Here is an 18,245-nt window from a genome sequence, read left to right as displayed (position 1 = left end):
CCGCCCCCAGCCCTCTGTCCGACGCGTCGGTCTGCAACACAAAAGGGAGAGAAAAGTTAGGGGAGTGTAATAGTGGCCCCCCACACAGTGCAGCCTTTACCTCAGAGAAAGCCTGCTGGCACTGCTCCGTCCACTGGACCGGATCTGGCGCCCCCTTTTTAGTGAGGTCAATACGTCAATACGAGGCATTGGGTACGCGTCGAATTTAGACACCGCATTGACTTTTCTATAGTCCACACAGAACCGGACCGACCCGTCGGCCTTGGGTACCAAGACCACCGGGCTGCTCCAGTCACTGTGGGACTCCTCAACGATGCCCATTTCGAGCATGGTCTGAAGTTCTTCCCGAACCACCTTTTTTTTGTGTTCGGGTAGCCTGTAAGGGCGGCTACGCACTACCACCCCCGGGGGCGTCTCTATGTGGTGTTCTATGAGGTTAGTGCGACCGGGCAGGGGCGAGAACACATCCGAAAACTCGGCCTGCAACTGGGCGACCTCCGTGAGTTGGGTCGGGGAGAAGTGGTCTCCACAGGGGACTGGAGAGGTACGTGATGCCAATGTCCCTTTTTGAACCTCCGGCCCCAGCTCCGCCTTCTCCGGAACTACCGACACCAACGCCACGGGGACCTCCTCGTTCCAGAGTTTAAGCAGATTGAGGTGGTAGATCTGTAGTGCCCCCCCCGTCCGTTCGCCTCACCTCATAGTCGATGTCCCCGACTCGCCGTGTGACCTCAAAGGGTCCTTGCCACTTGGCGATTAATTTGGAGCTTGACGTGGGCAACAGTACGAGTACCTTATCTCCCGGAGTGAACTCTCTAAGGCACGTGCCCTTGTTGTACAGGCGGGCTTGCCGTTCCTGGGCCTGCCGCAAATTCTCCTGAGTTAGGTGGGTGAGCGTGTGGAGTTTTGCACGCAGGTCCATAACGTACTGAATTTCGTTTTTACTCTGTGAAGGTCCCTCCTCCCAATTTTCTCGCAGCACATCTAAAATGCCGCGTGGCTTACGCCCGTATAACAATTCAAATGGGGAGAACCCCGTGGAGGCTTGGGGGACCTCTCGCACTGCAAATAACAAGGGTTCGAGCCATTTATCCCAGTTACGTGCGTCCTCACTTACGAATTTTTTAATTATATTCTTGAGGGTGCGATTGAACTGTTCAACTAAACCGTTCGTTTGTGGGTGATAAACGCTGGTGCGGATCGGCTTAATACCTAATAGCCCATACAGTTTGCTCAGTGTTCGTGACATAAACGAGGTGCCTTGGTCAGTCAGAATCTCTTTCGGGATTCCAATTCGGGAGATGACGTGGAAGAGGGCCTCCGCAATACTGCATGCTGAGATATTGCGAAGAGGCACCGCTTCCGGGTATCGCGTTGCATAGTCCACCAGAACTAATATAAAGCGGTACCCTCGTGTTGACCGATCTAATGGCCCGATGAGATCCATCCCAATTCTTTCGAACGGGGTCTCGATTAATGGTAGGGGGCGCAAAGGCGCTTTTGGAATGGCCACTGGATTTACTAACTGGCATTCGCGGCACGCCGTACACCACCTACAGACATCGCCGTGAATCCCCGGCCAATAGAATCGGGCCATTATTCGGGCTAGTGTCTTATCCTGCCCTAGGTGTCCAGCCTTGGGATTAAAGTGAGCCGCCTGAAATACCAATTCCTGGCGGCTCTTTGGAATTAACAGCTGTGTGACTCGCTCTTTCATCTGAGTGTCCTGCGTCACTCGGTATAATCTATCCTTCATAATAGAAAAATAGGGGAAGGACGGGGTGGCGTTCGGCTGGAGCGTTTGACCATCGATTACTCTCACTTGGTCAAATGCATGTCGCAGAGTCTCGTCTCGCAATTGTTCTAATGGGAAATCCGTGAGGGATTCCCCAACAGAAAGAGGAGGAGCCGGCGGCTCCTCACTCTGTCGCGGAGATGACGTAGACGGCTCTGCGACAGCAGCTCCAGCCAAAGCGACACCGGGACCTCCCCCTGTCAAATGGCAGGACCCACTCTTTACTAGGCACGTCATTAAACCCCGAAATCCCGGCCAATCAGTCCCCAAAATTAAAGAGTGGGTAACGCGAGGATTAACCGCCGCCTTCACTATAGATTTTTCCCCTCTGAAAAATATGTGGACCGACACCAAAGGGTAGCTGTGAACATCCCCGTGCACACACAACACCTTCACCCCCTGTGCTCCACCCAATGCCTCGTCTTGCACCAGGCTTTGGCGGATCGAGGTCTGATTGCAACCAGAATCCACCAACGCCTGATATGTAGCCCCTTGGACACTCACCAGTATGCGATATGTTCCGGCCCAATCGAGGGCAGCCTCTGGCACGTCGGGGATCCGTACCACCGTGCCCACCTCCATTGCTGCGCACTGTTGTTGCAGGTGGCCCGGCTCCCCGCAGCGCCAGCAAACCGGCCCGGGCTTTCCCTCTGCACCAGTGCTCTGGGGCTCACTCACCTGGGGGGGGGAGAGACAGACACAGAAGGGAGAAATGAGAGGGCACCACGGGTGCGGCGGGCCGGCTGGGGTGGAGCCAGCCACCGTCTCCGTGGTGGGGGAATGGGGCGAGGACGGGACACAGAAGGGAGGGGAGAAAGAGAGAGAGAAGAGGAGAGAAGAGAAGACGTCGTCGGCTGTCCTGCCACCGGAACAGCCACCAAATGATCCTCCGCCAGTCCTACTGCCTGATCCAGCGACGCCGGGCGGTGGCACTGGACCCACTCTGCGGTTCCGGCTGGTAAGCGGGCGATGAACTGCTCCAGCACCACCTGATCGATGATTCCCTCGGCGTCGCGATCGTCGGCCCTCAGCCACCGCCAGCAGGCGTCCCGGAGCTGCTGGCCGAACGCGAACGGCCGGCCGACTTCCTCCAACCGCAGCGCGCGGAAGCGCTGGCGCTGTTGTTCTGGTGTGCGCCCCATGCGCTGGAGGACGGCCCGGCGAAGGTCCGCGTAGGCCAGCCGGCGGTCGGCGGGGAGCTGTAGCGCGGCCAGCTGCGCCTCTCCCATCAGGAGGGGGAGGAGGCGCGCCGCGCGCTGCTCCATCGGCCACCCTGAGGCTTTGGCGACCTGTTCGAACAATGCGAGGAACGCCTCGGGGTCGTCCTGCGGGCCCATCTTGGTCACGGTGAGGGGAGACGGGCCCGCGGCCGGGATGTTGGTGGACCCCGCCGACGCGAGGAGATGCCAGAACGCCTCGCGATCTTCCTGCTGGGCCAGCACCAGGGCTTCGAAGCGCCGCTCTTGTTCCTTTCGGAGCGTGATGAGCGCCTGGTGCTGGCTTTGCTGAGCCGTGGCGAGGGCGTGGACCAGGTCCGCGAATGGGGAGGATTCCATGGGGCTGCTGGGTTGGTGCTCCACCATTTTCCCAGGTTTCGGCACCACTGTAGAGCTCTCTTAGGTGTGGGTGGAGCACAGAGGACGGCAGGACAAAGCTTCAGGAAACAACAGGCTTTTATTGCCAGACTTTTCAGTATAACAATCGTTCTTATTTGGTAAATACACACACGCTGTGTTCTTGTCCCGAGAAGAGCTCTCCTCTGCTCTCCCTCTGCCTCCTTAAATAGGGCGCGGTTACTGGGAAGACACACAAACACAGGTTAATTACCGTCAGGTGTAGTGATTCTGCCACTCACCTTCCCTGGCTCCGCCCTCCTGTCACAGACCAGCGCTTGACCACGCCCCCGCTGCCACAGTGGGAATTATAGCACCCTTTGCAGGGGATATAGACAAAAGATATTGGAGTTTCTTAAGACAAGGTCATTTACTCATCTACATGGTTTGGTCAAAATCCATCACAACATTGCTGAAATATGTCCTCACTCCTTTTTGGTGATTGCGCCATCAGATTTTTTTTTGTGCATCCTTCACATCAAAAGTCTGAGAAACAGTTCTTTTTAAGGTTGGTCTGATGGTCTCTTCCAACTTTAATGGTTATCAAAGTTGTAGAAGAAGAAGAAGAAGAAGAAGAAGGAAACACCTCCCACACCGCTTTTTTTTTGTCAAAATTCAAAATAGCTGACTCCCTGTTTGATTCCCAAATTGGATACATCAACAACACAGTGCTTTAAAGGGATTTTTACAAATTTGCAAAACTTCTTGGAGTCCCTTACCTCACCGTAAGGTCCTTCAGTTACCTAGATAGTTTGGTCACAATACATCACATGAGATATGCAGTCACAACATTTTTATGATCATTTGACAAACTTTGTGGGAAAACTGATTGCCCTCCTTTTGTGGGAAAACCAAAAGGAACCATTTATTCCAAAACTATTTTATTCAAAATGGAGGAAATTCCATATGGTGAAAATTGACATAATGGTTAACTCCTTGAGCTAGACTGAAAGAATCTGAGGAAAGTGGAGTCATATTTCTAGGACACTGTGTTGCAAAGTTATGATTGTAAACAAACATCCAACTTTACCCTATTGGTGGTGCTAGAGGACTTAAGTGGTGTGTGCTAAAATTACTGTGACTGTAGCTGAGATTGTCCCTTTGCTGTGCTACACTTCATAAGAAGTGTACAAAGCTTTTTTTGGCTACCATAGATTCCAATGTGGAAGTAGAAGAAGAATAAGATGAAATGAAATGTAATGTATGGCATTTGGCAGATGCCCTTATCCAGAATGACTTACAAAAGTGCTTTGAAGTCTCTGTCAATAAATCCCTCCTGATACTGTTTCACTAGGTCACAGACTAATGCCGCTTTTCCACTACAAACGCGGCTGAGCCGTGCCGTGCTGAGTCGAGCTGAGTCGAGCTGAGCGGGGCTGTTGGAGTTGCATTTCGACTACAACCGCGCTGAACCGTGCTGGCTGGAAGTGGGTGGACACATTGGGTGGAGTTAGCGAAAGTGGGTGGACGTCACGTGATGTCGTTAAGCAGCGCAAACAGTGACCTCAGTGACAGTGGCGGAACAAGTCAGAGCCGGGCCGGGGGCGGGGCAAATGACCGGGCCCTTTATTAAAGCTTATCATAACATCATTTTAGGCTACAAAATGTCCGCAACTGCGGTGTTTACCAATTTCAACACTACCGGGTGCAACTATGTTATTTAGTACATCAAGTCCTTCAAACGAACATGTAACTCAGAAACAAAAAACATTAGGATACTGTACATGGCTCATAATAAAACATCAATAGCCTATACTGCGCACATTATTTGAAGGGCATACGAATGAGCGCTCAGAGGTTGCAACGGTGACAGGAAGAGTCAGAAATAAAAGGAGGGCGGTGCAAACCTCACTGAATGCACTGTGTTTACCAATTTCAACACTACGGGGTGCAACTATGTTATTTTGTACATTAAGTCCTTCAAACGAACATGTAACTCAGAAACAAAAAAACATTAGGTGACATACTGTACATGGGTCATAATCAGTGATGGGAATAACGGCGTTAGAATAAACGGCGTTACTAACGGCGTTACTTTTTTTAGTAACGAGTAATCTAACTAATTACTTTTTACATCGTTATAACGCCGTTCCCGTTACTTACAATAAAATACTATGCGTTACTTTATTAAAGCTGTTCTCATCTGGCACGCTGCTCGTTCAGCCTTTCTTTACTCTGCTTTAGTGTGGGGCGGGGAGACACGAGACAACGGCACAGTAAGCCAATCAGAGTAGATTTGGACAACATATGTAGGTAGGCCACGCCTACTGCACTACTGCGCACGCTTTCAATCGGAAGACCCAGCGATGGCGAGCGGTCAGCCCAGCACTGCGCTTTCACACTGGAAATACAGCCATTACTTTTCATTACTTGAAATAAAAGGCAAGAGTGTTTACGTGCAATGCACATTATGTCGAGGAACAAAGCGTTTGTCCTCGTCAGTGGCCAGTAATTAGTAACATAATTTTAATAACTGCAAAAATATATTACATTTGATAGATGTCTTATCTCACATTGTCCCACAAAAATATTAATATAGTGTAGATAATGTTACTAACTGGTTCTGTTAAGTGTCCATTTCAGTCATTAAACACATTTAACATTCACTTTTATTATGATTACACTAATTGAATTTGATTATTTTTTTTGGGGGGGGGGGGAACAAAATGTAACGGAATAATTACTTTCCCTGGTAATTAGTTACTTTTATGACAAAGTAACTCCGTTACTAACTCAGTTACTTTTTGGGAAAAGTAACTAATAACTATAACTAATTACTTTTTGAAAGTAACGTGCCCAACACTGGTCATAATAAAACATCAATAGCCTACTGCGCGCATTATTTGAAGGGCATATGACGAGCCTTGCGCTCCGCGAACTCGTCCACGATGCTCTGTATGTCACTGATTCAGTGAGCTTTTAAGCGGTAGTCTCACGACCCGAATAGTAAACAATAAACATGGAGGACATGGAGTCGTTAATGTTGCTGGTCTTGGTGCTGTGGCTTGTTGTCACCGACAACACCAACAGATACTGACTGGCAAGAGCGTATAGATGAGGCGAGGCGCATAAGGCTTCAGAAATTCTCGTAATTCGTAATTCTTCTTCTTCCGGGTTTGCGGTGTTTACAGATCCCAGCGCGCTCGCGGGGCGTGTGTGGGCATGTGAGGACACTCCTCCTCACCAATCAGTGCACAGGGGAGTGTCTGCTCACGCCCCCAACCTCACTCGGCACGGCTTGGCTCGCTTCAGCCCCACTCCAAAACGGTGCGAGTTTTAGGGGCTAAGCAGGGCTGAAACGAGCTGAGTCGTGCTGGTTTTTGGTAGTCGAAACGCGAGCCGTGTCGGGCTGAAGTGAGCTGAAGCGGGCTGAAGTGAGCTGAAAAAGGGTAGTGGAAAAGGGCCATAAGAATACCATTAGTCTAAAAACTCTGTTGGGTAGGTGAGAAAAGCACAATGACAACACATTGTTTTAACGGGAATACTAATTTAAATACTTCAGGAAGAGGTAGGTCTTTAGATGCTATTTGAAGACAGCCAGTGACCCAGCTGTTCAGACATCTGGGGAAGTTCATCATGTAAATGTGTCACCTAATTACTAGAGGAACTCACTTTTCCAATCACACTAATCACTTTACATAACCCATAGTCTCATTGTTACTTTTTGCAAAGTCTTGCTCCAGCACTGGGTTCATTAAAATTCCAAGATTTTGATTTCTGTCTTGATTAATGTTTTGACTGTAGCCATTTCTATGGATTCAGTTTTATGCATTTAGTCTTTTATAGTTCATGACTGTTTGCTGATAGTGTTTTTTTTTTTGCATACCTCACATTTCTGAGTATTTCCTAGCCATTTGTTTGTCTGTCACTTCATGTCTACTTCATGAATTCAGGTTCTACAAACCTACATTTCATGTCATTTCATCTCTACTTCATGACAGTGTACATGTTTTAGTGGTGTACTGTACCTCTTACCTTCATCTCTTCTTCCATCTCTGACACCCTCTTCTCCAGTACCTGCTTTTCCTATGCAAAATAAATACATAAATAAATAAAACAGCATGCCCATGTGAGGTTCCAAATTGAGAGCCACATCAACTGCCTTAAATAGCTTTTACCATATTTTCAAAGCAATACTGCCTTTAATATTTAATATCATTTAAACATTGATACAGCAATATCAAGTAATTGTTAAAACATCAGTTGCTTTGAACAAGCCACCACTTAAATACTGTCTGCTGAACATAAGTTAATTAATGTTAAGTAAGCTCTTGTAACATATATTAAATTTATAATATAAAACATATTGAGAGTTAATTTTGATAGTAAATTACCATTTTTTCTGAATCAAATACAGTGGACCTCTCAGATATTCTGTCCTGCTTCTGAAACACAAAGAAATCAATGAAAATAACTAAATATGAAATAACTACTGTTCCCAGCACACTATTAAAAAATGCAAAATAGTAATAATAATTTTTTAACATAATAGTAAAAATATGTGGCTACTGAGTGATTTCCAAGTTCTCAGTTATTGTAAAATAGAACAATGCAGAAACGGATCTGAAATAGAGCACTAAGGCCATCAAAAATCCAGGGGATAATCCTAACCCTTATAGCCAATGGAAATTAATTTCTTCCTCTTTCTTTGTACAGTATTAGTGTGGTCTTACCTGTGTGACTTTGTCCATCTGCAAGCGTAATTTGGTCAGATCCTGCTTGCTATCCTCCAAACAAGCCTTGAGCTTTTCATTCTCTGCCAGTGCCTCCTCATACAGCTAGCAAAATGAAACCACCAAGCATTGAGTCCAGTTTGTTTAGTCTATGTATCTTTATCAAAATAATTTGCTGTATAGTGCCTCATCAATATAAATTTAGTAATGACAAACATTTCAAAATGTCAACATGAATTTAGAAAGCAGAAAGTGGATGGGGTTGTGAAGGACAGCATGTGCTTCCTCCAAGACATTTGTTGTACATACTGTACCAAAACCACTTCCAGAACATGCTTTTATAGAAGAACAATCTGCTTCTCTGCATAACACTTGTAATCAGCTGTGATGTGCTGTTGAAAGGACATTCTACATTTGCTGATGAAATCTGAGACAATTTTAGCCATCCAATTTAAGCACAACTGAAATGAACATCTATGTAATTTCTCCCACCACTTGAAGCAAGCCTGCTACCAAGTCCAATGTACCCAGTCTTGAAGAAGACTTCTCTTTCAAGTTTCTCTTTCAAAGTTTTGTTCCTACCCAATCTCCTATGATGTTATTTTTGTTCTTCATTCCTGGGTGTGCAGTGGGACTTTTGTAAGCACATAAAATTATGATTTGAAGAGAAAATATGTTATTATGGTTTTGAAATTTCCATTATTCTTATTTTTCAGGGTTTTTTTTAAAATTTCAGTTTAGTTTTAATTAGTTTTACAAGTGCATAAGTAGTTTTCAATTTGATATTTATTTTGTGAAATATGTACATTTTAGAGTTTCAGAAATAGAATTCATTTGTGCTTGATTTAAGCAGCTTTTAACAATTCAGTAAGTGTTGCAGGTATCATGAAGCAGATAAGTGATTTTGGAATTGAAAAAAATTTTGTGGTTTCTCTAGCATTGCCATGGTTCATTCCTCTCATAATGAAGAGACAGAAGGGGCAGTGGTGACCCCAGTGGATGTGGTGTGTAGTAAGAATCCTTTAGCCAAAGATAAAGTGAGAAAGATGTCCCTGAGGGGGCAGAATGGACTAAAGGCCTGGTAACACAGTGTCCATCAGAGGACATACAGTAGTTTGAGAGTTTGTGTCAGAGGATGAACATATTTTATGAAGTTTAAATCTGAATGAGAGTTGGAAGAGAGACAGGGTGACAAAAGAAAATGAGGGAAAAATTAAGATAAAGATGAGGATGAAGGTATTGGAATTATTTGAGGCAGAAGTGAACTAGATGAAAGATAGAAAAGAAATGTGCAAGTGCAGGAAAAGGTTAAACAGGGAACATACAGAAGAAATGATATTAATAGGTGTCAACTTTGTTTTCTTGGGAGATAAGATTTAGTACAGAAAAATAATTCATATTTGGGGAAAATTCATTCAGGGAGTAAAACAGTTCAAATTAACTTATTAATTAATCTGGTTTGATGAAATTCAAGAGCCTAAATTAGAAAAAAACATGGCCAAAGGTTAGGCTTGCTTACTGGGGATAAGTAAATTAATTGGGGATGAAATTATTACCTGATGTCTAAGTCAATTTTGTAGAGTTGACTTACGACTGTCACATCTGCGCGCTGTGACGCGTGCATCAGACTGACTCTTGGGTGTGCTCCGGACAGTGCGCGTGCCAAGCAGACTCTCTCGCACGCATTGTGACTACTCACACCTGTACAGGATTAAGGTGCAATCAGCACACCTATATAAGGACTTGTGAAAGTATACTCAGATTGCGAGGTATTGAGTTGCATTCTCACCCTTTACCAGCCATGTTTGTATATTGTTTCTCCTGGTTTCCTGATCCCTGCTTTCCTGTTTCCCATCCTTGATTCTGCCTAGTCTATGATAGCCTGTTTGTGCCTCACTCGACTTATTGCATGTTTTCACATTTCTGATTTTGCCCGCCATTTTGGATTGTTTGCCTGTTGTTACTTTTATAAATAAAAACGCTTCTGCACTTACAGTGGGGCAAAAAAGTATTTAGTCAGCCACCAATTGTGCAAGTTCTCCCACTTAAAAAGATGAGAGAGGCCTGTAATTTTCATCATAGGTACAGAGACAGAATGGGGGGAAAGAATCCAGGAAATCACATTGTAGGATTTTTAATGAATTAATTGGTAAATTCCTCAGTAAAATAAGTATTTGTTCACCTATAAACAAGCAAGATTTCTGGCTCTCACAGACCTGTAACAACTTCTTTAAGAGGCTCCTCTGTCCTCCACTCGTTACCTGTATTAATGGCACCTGTTTGAACTCGTTATCAGTATAAAAGACACCTGTCCACAACCTCAAACAGTCACACTCCAAACTCCACTATGGCCAAGACCAAAGAGCTGTCAAAGGACACCAGAAACAAAATTGTAGACCTGCACCAGGCTGGGAAGACTGAATCTGCAATAGGTAAGCAGCTTGGTGTGAAGAAATCAACTGTGGGAGCAATTATTAGAAAATGGAAGACATACAAGACCACTGATAATCTCCCTCGATCTGGGGCTCCACGCAAGATCTCACCCCGTGGGATCAAAATGATCACAAGAACGGTGAGCAGAAATCCCAGAACCACACGGGGGGACCTAGTGAATGACCTGCAGAGAGCTGGGACCAAAGTAACAAAGGCTACCATCAGTAACACAGTATGCCGCCAGGGACTCAAATCCTGCAGTGCCAGACGTGTCCCCCTGCTTAAGCCAGTACATGTCCAGGCCCTTCTGAAGTTTGCTAGAGAGCATTTGGATGATCCAGAAGAGGATTGGGAGAATGTCATATGGTCAGATGAAACCAAAATAGAACTTTTTGGTCAAAACTCAACTTGTCGTGTTTGGAGGAGAAAGAATGCTGAGTTGCATCCAGAGAACACCATAGCTACTGTGAAGCATGGGGGTGGAAACATCATGCTTTGGGGCTGTTTTTCTGCAAAGGGACCAGGACGACTGATCCGTGTAAAGGAAAGAATGAATGGGGACATGTATTGTGAGATTTTGAGTGAAAACCTCCTTCCATCAGCAAGGGCATTGAAGATGAAATGTGGCTGGGTCTTTCAGCATGACAATGATCCCAAACACACCACCCGGGCAACGAAGGAGTGGCTTCGTAAGAAGCATTTCAAGGTCCTGGAGTGGCCTAGCCAGTCTCCAGATCTCAACTCCATAGAAAATCTTTGGAGGGAGTTGAAAGTCCATGTTGCCCAGCGACAGCCCCAAAACATCACTGCTCTAGAGGAGATCTGCATGGAGGAATGGGCCAAAATACCAGCAACAGTGTGTGAAAACCTTGTGAAGACTTACAGAAAACGTTTGACCTCTGTCATTGCCAACAAAGGGTATATAATAAAGTATTGAGATGAACTTTTGTTATTGACCAAATACTTATTTTCCACCATAATTTGCAAATAAATTCTTTAAAAATCAGACAATGTGATTTTCTGGATTTTTTTTTTCTCATTTTGTCTCTAATAGTTGAGGTATACCTATGATGGAAATTACAGGCCTCTCTCATCTTTTTAAGTGGGAGAACTTGCACAATTGGTAACTGACTAAATACTTTTTTGCCCCACTGTAGATATGACTCCCAACCCCATCCCTCACAGTGACAAATGCCAAAGAGTTGTATAAATAAATTGATTTGGTAAAGTAAATTAATTGGGGATGAAATTATTAACTAACGTCTAAGTCTATTTTGTAAAGCTGACTTGTGACAAATGTCTAAGAGTTATCTAAATAAATTGATTTGGTTTAGTGGAATAATTTTGCAGGTAAACAGTAAATTTATCCAGATTTGGTGCAAGGTGAGTCCTCGTGCACACCTCTCACAGGTGTGTTACCTGATGTTACATATTTCCTGTAATTGATACTTGTTCATCTTATTTCAGTGTGTCACTGGCTGAAGAAACCAGGTATTTATTTGCAGTTGTATTATGGGAAGTAATATATTTACATTCCAGGATAGGGCTGTACAGCCACAGCAGGTGCTACAACCCAACTGTAAACTAATCCTTGGCACATACTCCATTGTCTTCTGAGACAGATGGATGCCAAAATATTTACGTTAAGACATGATGATTTCAGGCATTATTTTTGGATATTAGACATTAAAACAAGATTTAGAAGAATTAGAATTTTATAGCAAAATAATATTAAATATGGAAAATTGGATACTTTTTGGGGGGCTTTTTCCACCTTTATTGGATAGAATAGACAGTGTAGAGACAGGAAATGAGCGGGAGAGATCGGGAAATGATCTCAGGTCGGAATCAAACCCAGGTCCCCGGATTTATGGCATGATGCCTTATCCACCTGAGTCATGATGCCCCTACTTTTTAGTTTTTATCTATAGAATAGTCAAGACAACCCAATATTGATATTGGAAAGAAAACTGGCAAAGGAGGGACGAATGGTGTCCCAATCAAACTGTAGTGTTTAACACAGGAGAATGGATCTTGTTTTAAGGATCACACCTTATCATGTGACCTAGACTTTAGTTATAGAAGGGTTATTCGTCATTGTCAATAGATTTGTCTCACTCAAGTAACAGAATCAAAAAGCTCTAAGAGAAATATATAAGTTGACTAGTGGTAAATTGATCAAAAATTTATACTGATTTGGCATATGCTCAAGGAGTGTCCTATCTATTGGGAGCAGTTTAGAATCAAAGAGGTTTAGGAGAACCGATGGTACATCTGTTTAACACCGAGGACAAATGAGAGATTTTATATCTGTAATTGGAGTCAACTAAATTGGTTATTGTAAAGTGTTGGGCATATAAATAGGATAATGACTATGATTTGAAAGTATGATCACTGCAAAAAATTGAAAACTGAATTTGAGGAGAAAATTACTTAATACTAGTGAAATTATCTTGCTGCATGGACAGATTTTTTTATTTGATAAGACATCTTAGAATAAGTTGGTTGCAATCTAGAGCTAGGTTTAATAATCTCAGAATTGGTGTCTTGTATTCTTATAATAGGAAATGCTAGATTGTTTCAACTATTTTCAAGATATTTTCACTTGCTAAGATATCATTTTTTTGCAGGATGAAACAGCTAAATTAGCCTCATGGCATTGAGTCCTTGTGATGACGCATTCAGTTTAGTGGAACTTGTAACAAGTTGATGTGGTGAAAGATGATGTGGAAAATCATCTTGACAAGCATTTCTTTATGAAAATGTATGGGTATGGAGATGTGTGAAATGAGGAAGTAATGGATGGTAGATGAGCCAAGAAGGGATTTTGGTGTCTGTCTTGATCATTTAGTATTTTGATTATGTATGTTTTAGACCATTGTGCAAAGGAGGTGACTGTAATAAGAGAATTAGAGATGTTAATCTACAGCTTTAGACATTTAGGTTAGTAAATAGACCTCTCATGGTGTGTGTCCACTTTCCAAGGTCAAGTTTTCCCCAGCAGAATTATTTTTGTATTTGTTTCTAGATAGTCATAAATTTGTATTAGGGTTACATCAGTGGAAAACATGCATTTTCTTTGGATTGATGAGTTGTGGTACATAAAACGGTGAATGGAGGTGAAAATTGTGGTTTGGAATAATGTAAGGACATAAGTACACTAGATCATATGCTAGTGCTAGGACAACCATTTGGACATCTGGTGATAGAATACATGGACATGATCAAGGGTACAAAGCTATAGGAATTTTACCAGTAATAATCAAGCGTTTCAGCAGATGGGTAGGACAGTGGTGCAGTCTAACTCAGGAACAGATTTCAAGGTATGGTGTTCTATTAGTAATAAATTTAGACTGGTGTTCATTCAGGAAACAGCAAATCAGTGTTGTAAATTAAGCAGGGTAAGTATCACCTTTAATTGTGGACAATACTGGAAAGGGGGACTCTCAAGGTTAAGTTGAATCAGTACTGTACTATTACTATTCATACTAATACATTATCACATGCAACTAACAGAAATATGAATCTAACACTGTGTTGACCCATACTAATACACATGTCCTTTTAAGGTCTACTGCTCAAACAGCTGTAAGTGGAGCGTTAAAAAGATGTATAAAGTAATTAACTACTATTCATGAAGTTCAGAGAAACAGTTCAGAGTATCCGAACTGGAAGAGAAGTAGGATAGTTTGATTGCTCCAGGAGATCAGGTATGTCAAAGTCTTCAGAAGAAAGGGAATGAGTAGAGGAGAATTGGTCCTCATATGGTGATGAGAGCAACCCTGACCCTGTCCAGGTAGAAAACAGTACTAAATAACATTTTAATCATTGTACAAGAGAGGCTAGAGATTCTCTGCCCAAGGATCCACAGGCAGAAGGAGCTTCCACGGGAGAATTTTCAAAAAGTACAGAAGAACATGGATCTGTTGACAAAGCTGGTAGCCCTGAGCACAAGCAGGAAGAATTAACTGACACACAAGGGGATCCTGGAATGGAGTCTCCCGCTAAGTCTACTGTACTTCTGCTGATGAGCATGAGAGGTTACAGGTAGATGTTTGGGTAACAATGTTGATGCAGTTCAGTTCTGTGATGTTGTCATGTAGTAATGCTGAAGTAATGAATTCATTTCTATACTACTCCAATTGAAATTATATTTTCATGTTTTTAGCTCATCTGGCCGCAAGCCAGGTCAGATGAGCTTATGCAATCACGCGTCGTCCATTGTCCGTCCATCGTCCGTTGTCGTCATTGGTCCACAATTTACAAAAATCGCTACTACTCTTACAGGATTGATTGGATTTCGATCAAACTCGCATACAATGTCCCCCAGGTGGGTGTGCATAAATGTTGTCAAGATGGTGGTGCCACCTATCATATTTTTTATTTTATGGGCATGTTGGCCAGTATGAGCTACAGCCTCATTGAGGCTATTTTTTTGGTATTTCTAGAACTTTAGATTAGAATTGTAAAGCTCAGTTGGGGGTACTGCTGAACCCAGATGCATTATTGTGTAAAATATTACAGGTAGTGTGGGAATTTTGTCCTCTAATTGATCCGAATGAAATAGTAGGGTTTTGCCAACACCTGGTGGATAAGTGTCCTTCTCTGATCTTGATATAGGTACTTATTGAATATTAATGTATGATGGGTGACTTTGTGGGACATGAGGAAGTGTGACTCAGAGATTTTGAACTGTGGGACTTGTTTTGAGTGATTTTTGACAATGATTGTTTGTGCATCAAGAAATGGAGCCCAGATGATGTGCTAGTAACCTCTCTCTGGGTTCCTAACTGTCCCGCAAATTGACTTTGCGCCAATGTGGCGCAAAGTCACATGGAATGAAGATCAAAAGGGAGTGACATCATAAAGGATGGGACTGACTTGACTGAGTGCTTTATGCTTTTGTATGTCAATTAAATTGACTCAAATATTCCTACTATTTTTGTTTTGCTAGTCTACAAACTATAGTATTGCACTAATTATGTATTACCAGTGCATAATTTTTCACAGTATTGTGATTTTGTATTTTAAGACATAATTGTGGGTGGCACGCAGTGGCGGCTGGTAGTCTTTCAAACAGGGGAGGCTGGTCGGTTACGATATTTCCAGATTTTAAAAGAAAAAACATCAATTTTGCCCATACTCTTGCCTCTGATCTGGCTGATTGTTGGCAGGGTCACAAACTGTGAAATAACAGGTTCTTTTGGCCCATTAGCCTACTGTCCAATATACATGATGGTGGTGTTGGGGGGGGGGGGGGGGGGTATATTTTAACATTTTATATTTTAAAATTGTGGCATGTTTAAAAATAGATTATTGAAAGCAGCTCTTTGTCAGGAACCTCAGCAGTAGAGCTGGGTGCCACACATTTCATTCAATGACACTTTCCCTATATTTTACTTATTTTGACTGAGAAATGTTTTATTGACAGTTTTGATAACCCTTCACTTTTAATCCAGGTCTGTAGTGTGAAATGTTCTCGGCTGTGTTTTTGTTTAAAAATGTTTTCCAAATTGTAGCTGTGTTTAATTCATATCCAGAAAAATATATATTCCAATATAATATACTCAGCATAAACATTTTAAATAGATTCTATATTTTTGGTCCATCCATGACATATTACTAAAGTAGCCTATTTACTGTTGTTGATGTGGGTCACTTGCTGTTAGCCAATTCACTTTCTCGTACCAGGAGAGCTGAAAGGAACGAGTATTATTCCCTACCTTTTTCACCAAGTCAATTTGAGGCGTTGCTCTACCCTGCTCTTTAATTTTAATTTTTTCCTCGAAAGGAAGACTGGCAAATGGCTTCGCCAAAATTAAATCAGCAATGCTTGGCATCCGTGCGCAGCTTTCTTGCTAGCTGACTAGCCCCCTCAAGTTCAAGTTCAGTCACTCAAATAAACGAAACTTCTGGAACTAAGAAAGCAAACTTGACAACACTATATTTACACTTTATTTACAATGAAAATATATACAAACTAAAAAAGCTGGTAGAAACCGTATGTAATGAATGAAATCGAAATATAAGCTGAGCTCTTACAATACACCACAGCACTTGCAAATCCGCATGGGACTGAACTGAGAGTCACTGCTGCCTGTCTATAGTTGAAACGAGCTGTCAATCAAAGAAAATATCCGGCCGCTTTCAACAATCACCAGTCTCCTCGCGGAAACTGCCATGTCCCTCCCATGTGAGGCTCGGAGTCCGTAGGCGGGCATTTTCTCAGTATTTGTCCAATAATCATCTTGCGTTTTGAGAATGAAAAGCGCAGAGCTCCCAAATGCAATGGCATTTGGGAGCTCTGCGCTTTTCAATCTCAAAACGCAGTGGACTTCAATGGAAGTCCACTGAGGCTGGGAGTCCGCGAGACTCCGTGGGCGGGCGTTTTCGCAGTATTTGTCCAATAACCGTCTTGCATTTTGAGATTGAAAAGCGCAGAGCTCCCAATGCCATTGAAGTGCACTGAGGCTGCGCTGCATCGCGCTGTCACGAGGGGGAAAAACTCACGCACACGTTAAAGTTATAAGGGCATTTTTAGAGGAGGCTGAGCCTCCCTCGTTGTCTTAGAGCAATCGCCCGTGGTGGCACGGTGGTGTAATGGTTAGTGCTGTCGCCTAACAGCAAGAAGGTCTGGGTTCGAGCCCCGTGGCCGGTGAGGGCCTTTCTGTGTGGAGTTTGCATGTTCTCCCCGTGTCCGCGTGGGTTTCCTCTGGGTGCTCCGGTTTCCCCCACAGTCCAAAGACATGCAGGTTAGGTTAATTGGTGACTCTAAATTGACCGTAGGTGTGAGTGTGAATGGTTGTCTGTGTCTATGTGTCAGCCCTGTGATGACCTGGCGACTTGTCCAGGGTGTACCCCGCCTTTCACCTGTAGTCAGCTGGGATAGGCTCCAGCTTGCCTGCGACCCTGTAAAACAGGATAAAGTGGCTAGAGGAAATGAGATGAGACATAATTGTAGTCTGACTTGCCAGTCAGAGAATTTTGACTCTAGCTTGCTCAGAACTTCAGAACAGAATGTGTTATGATTTCCATAGTCACTGGGGCATCAATAGGTGCTAGGTTTGCCACAGTTATCTTTTTATCTTGATTACATGGCTCTGGCTTCAAGGGCCAGATGATAGAATCCACATTTGTTAGGTGGAGGTGTGAAGCCTCCAAGACTGCGCTCCCATTTCAATATTTTATGGGTCTCTCACACACAACTATTTTACCTTGCTACAAATATTTTTGAGATCATTGTGAAATTGTTGTATTATTTAGCATGAATTTATGATTGTTATACTTAGGAGGTATTTTAACAGTAAGTTCCTTTAAGTGTAGCCTAAGTACACTTTGAATGTTTAGATGTTTAAATATTTAGAGGACCTCATGTGTATGTGGTCATTTTCTGTTCTCCACTACTGATTATCATTGTAAAGACATTTTGCGTTACAAACACAGACCTGACATTAAGAAGTAAAATTGGGCAGCCAATCAGAAGTCTGCATTTCAAACAAAGAAAGTCCTTTCATGATGACTTTAATAGAAGCCACCACTTTGCTTTGGGGCAGTCCTATGGTGATCCTAGGGCGGGTCTCCCAAAAAGGGATCCGACTTAAAAACTGTTAACAGAAGTTCAGAGGTCAGTGAAAAACTTAATGGCTGCTCTGATTTCTGGAGGCTTTGCATAGAACATGGCTAGCCATATAGAGGTAAGCAGTTTGCGCTTTTTTAAAGTAAATTAATGTT

General features: G+C 43.2%; 1 protein-coding gene across 1 annotated transcript in view; it reads right to left on the bottom strand.

Moving 5' to 3' along the window:
- LOC132896012 (protein phosphatase 1 regulatory subunit 12A) overlaps positions 1-18,245 on the bottom strand; it is a 159,117-nt gene that overhangs the window by 57,340 nt on the left and 83,532 nt on the right. Inside the window, exons 4-6 of the mRNA XM_060936740.1 lie at positions 8,082-8,186; positions 7,743-7,793; positions 7,384-7,434 (exon numbers count right to left, since the gene is read on the bottom strand). Coding sequence (XP_060792723.1) covers positions 7,384-7,434; positions 7,743-7,793; positions 8,082-8,186 — 207 coding nt within the window. The remainder of the gene's footprint in view (positions 1-7,383; positions 7,435-7,742; positions 7,794-8,081; positions 8,187-18,245) is intronic.

This window comes from Neoarius graeffei, chromosome 13, assembly GCF_027579695.1.
Source record: "Neoarius graeffei isolate fNeoGra1 chromosome 13, fNeoGra1.pri, whole genome shotgun sequence".
Taxonomy (NCBI): Eukaryota; Metazoa; Chordata; class Actinopteri; order Siluriformes; family Ariidae; genus Neoarius; species Neoarius graeffei.
The sequence above is the reverse complement of the archived record's forward strand: the minus strand, read 5'-3'. Positions and strand labels throughout refer to the sequence as shown.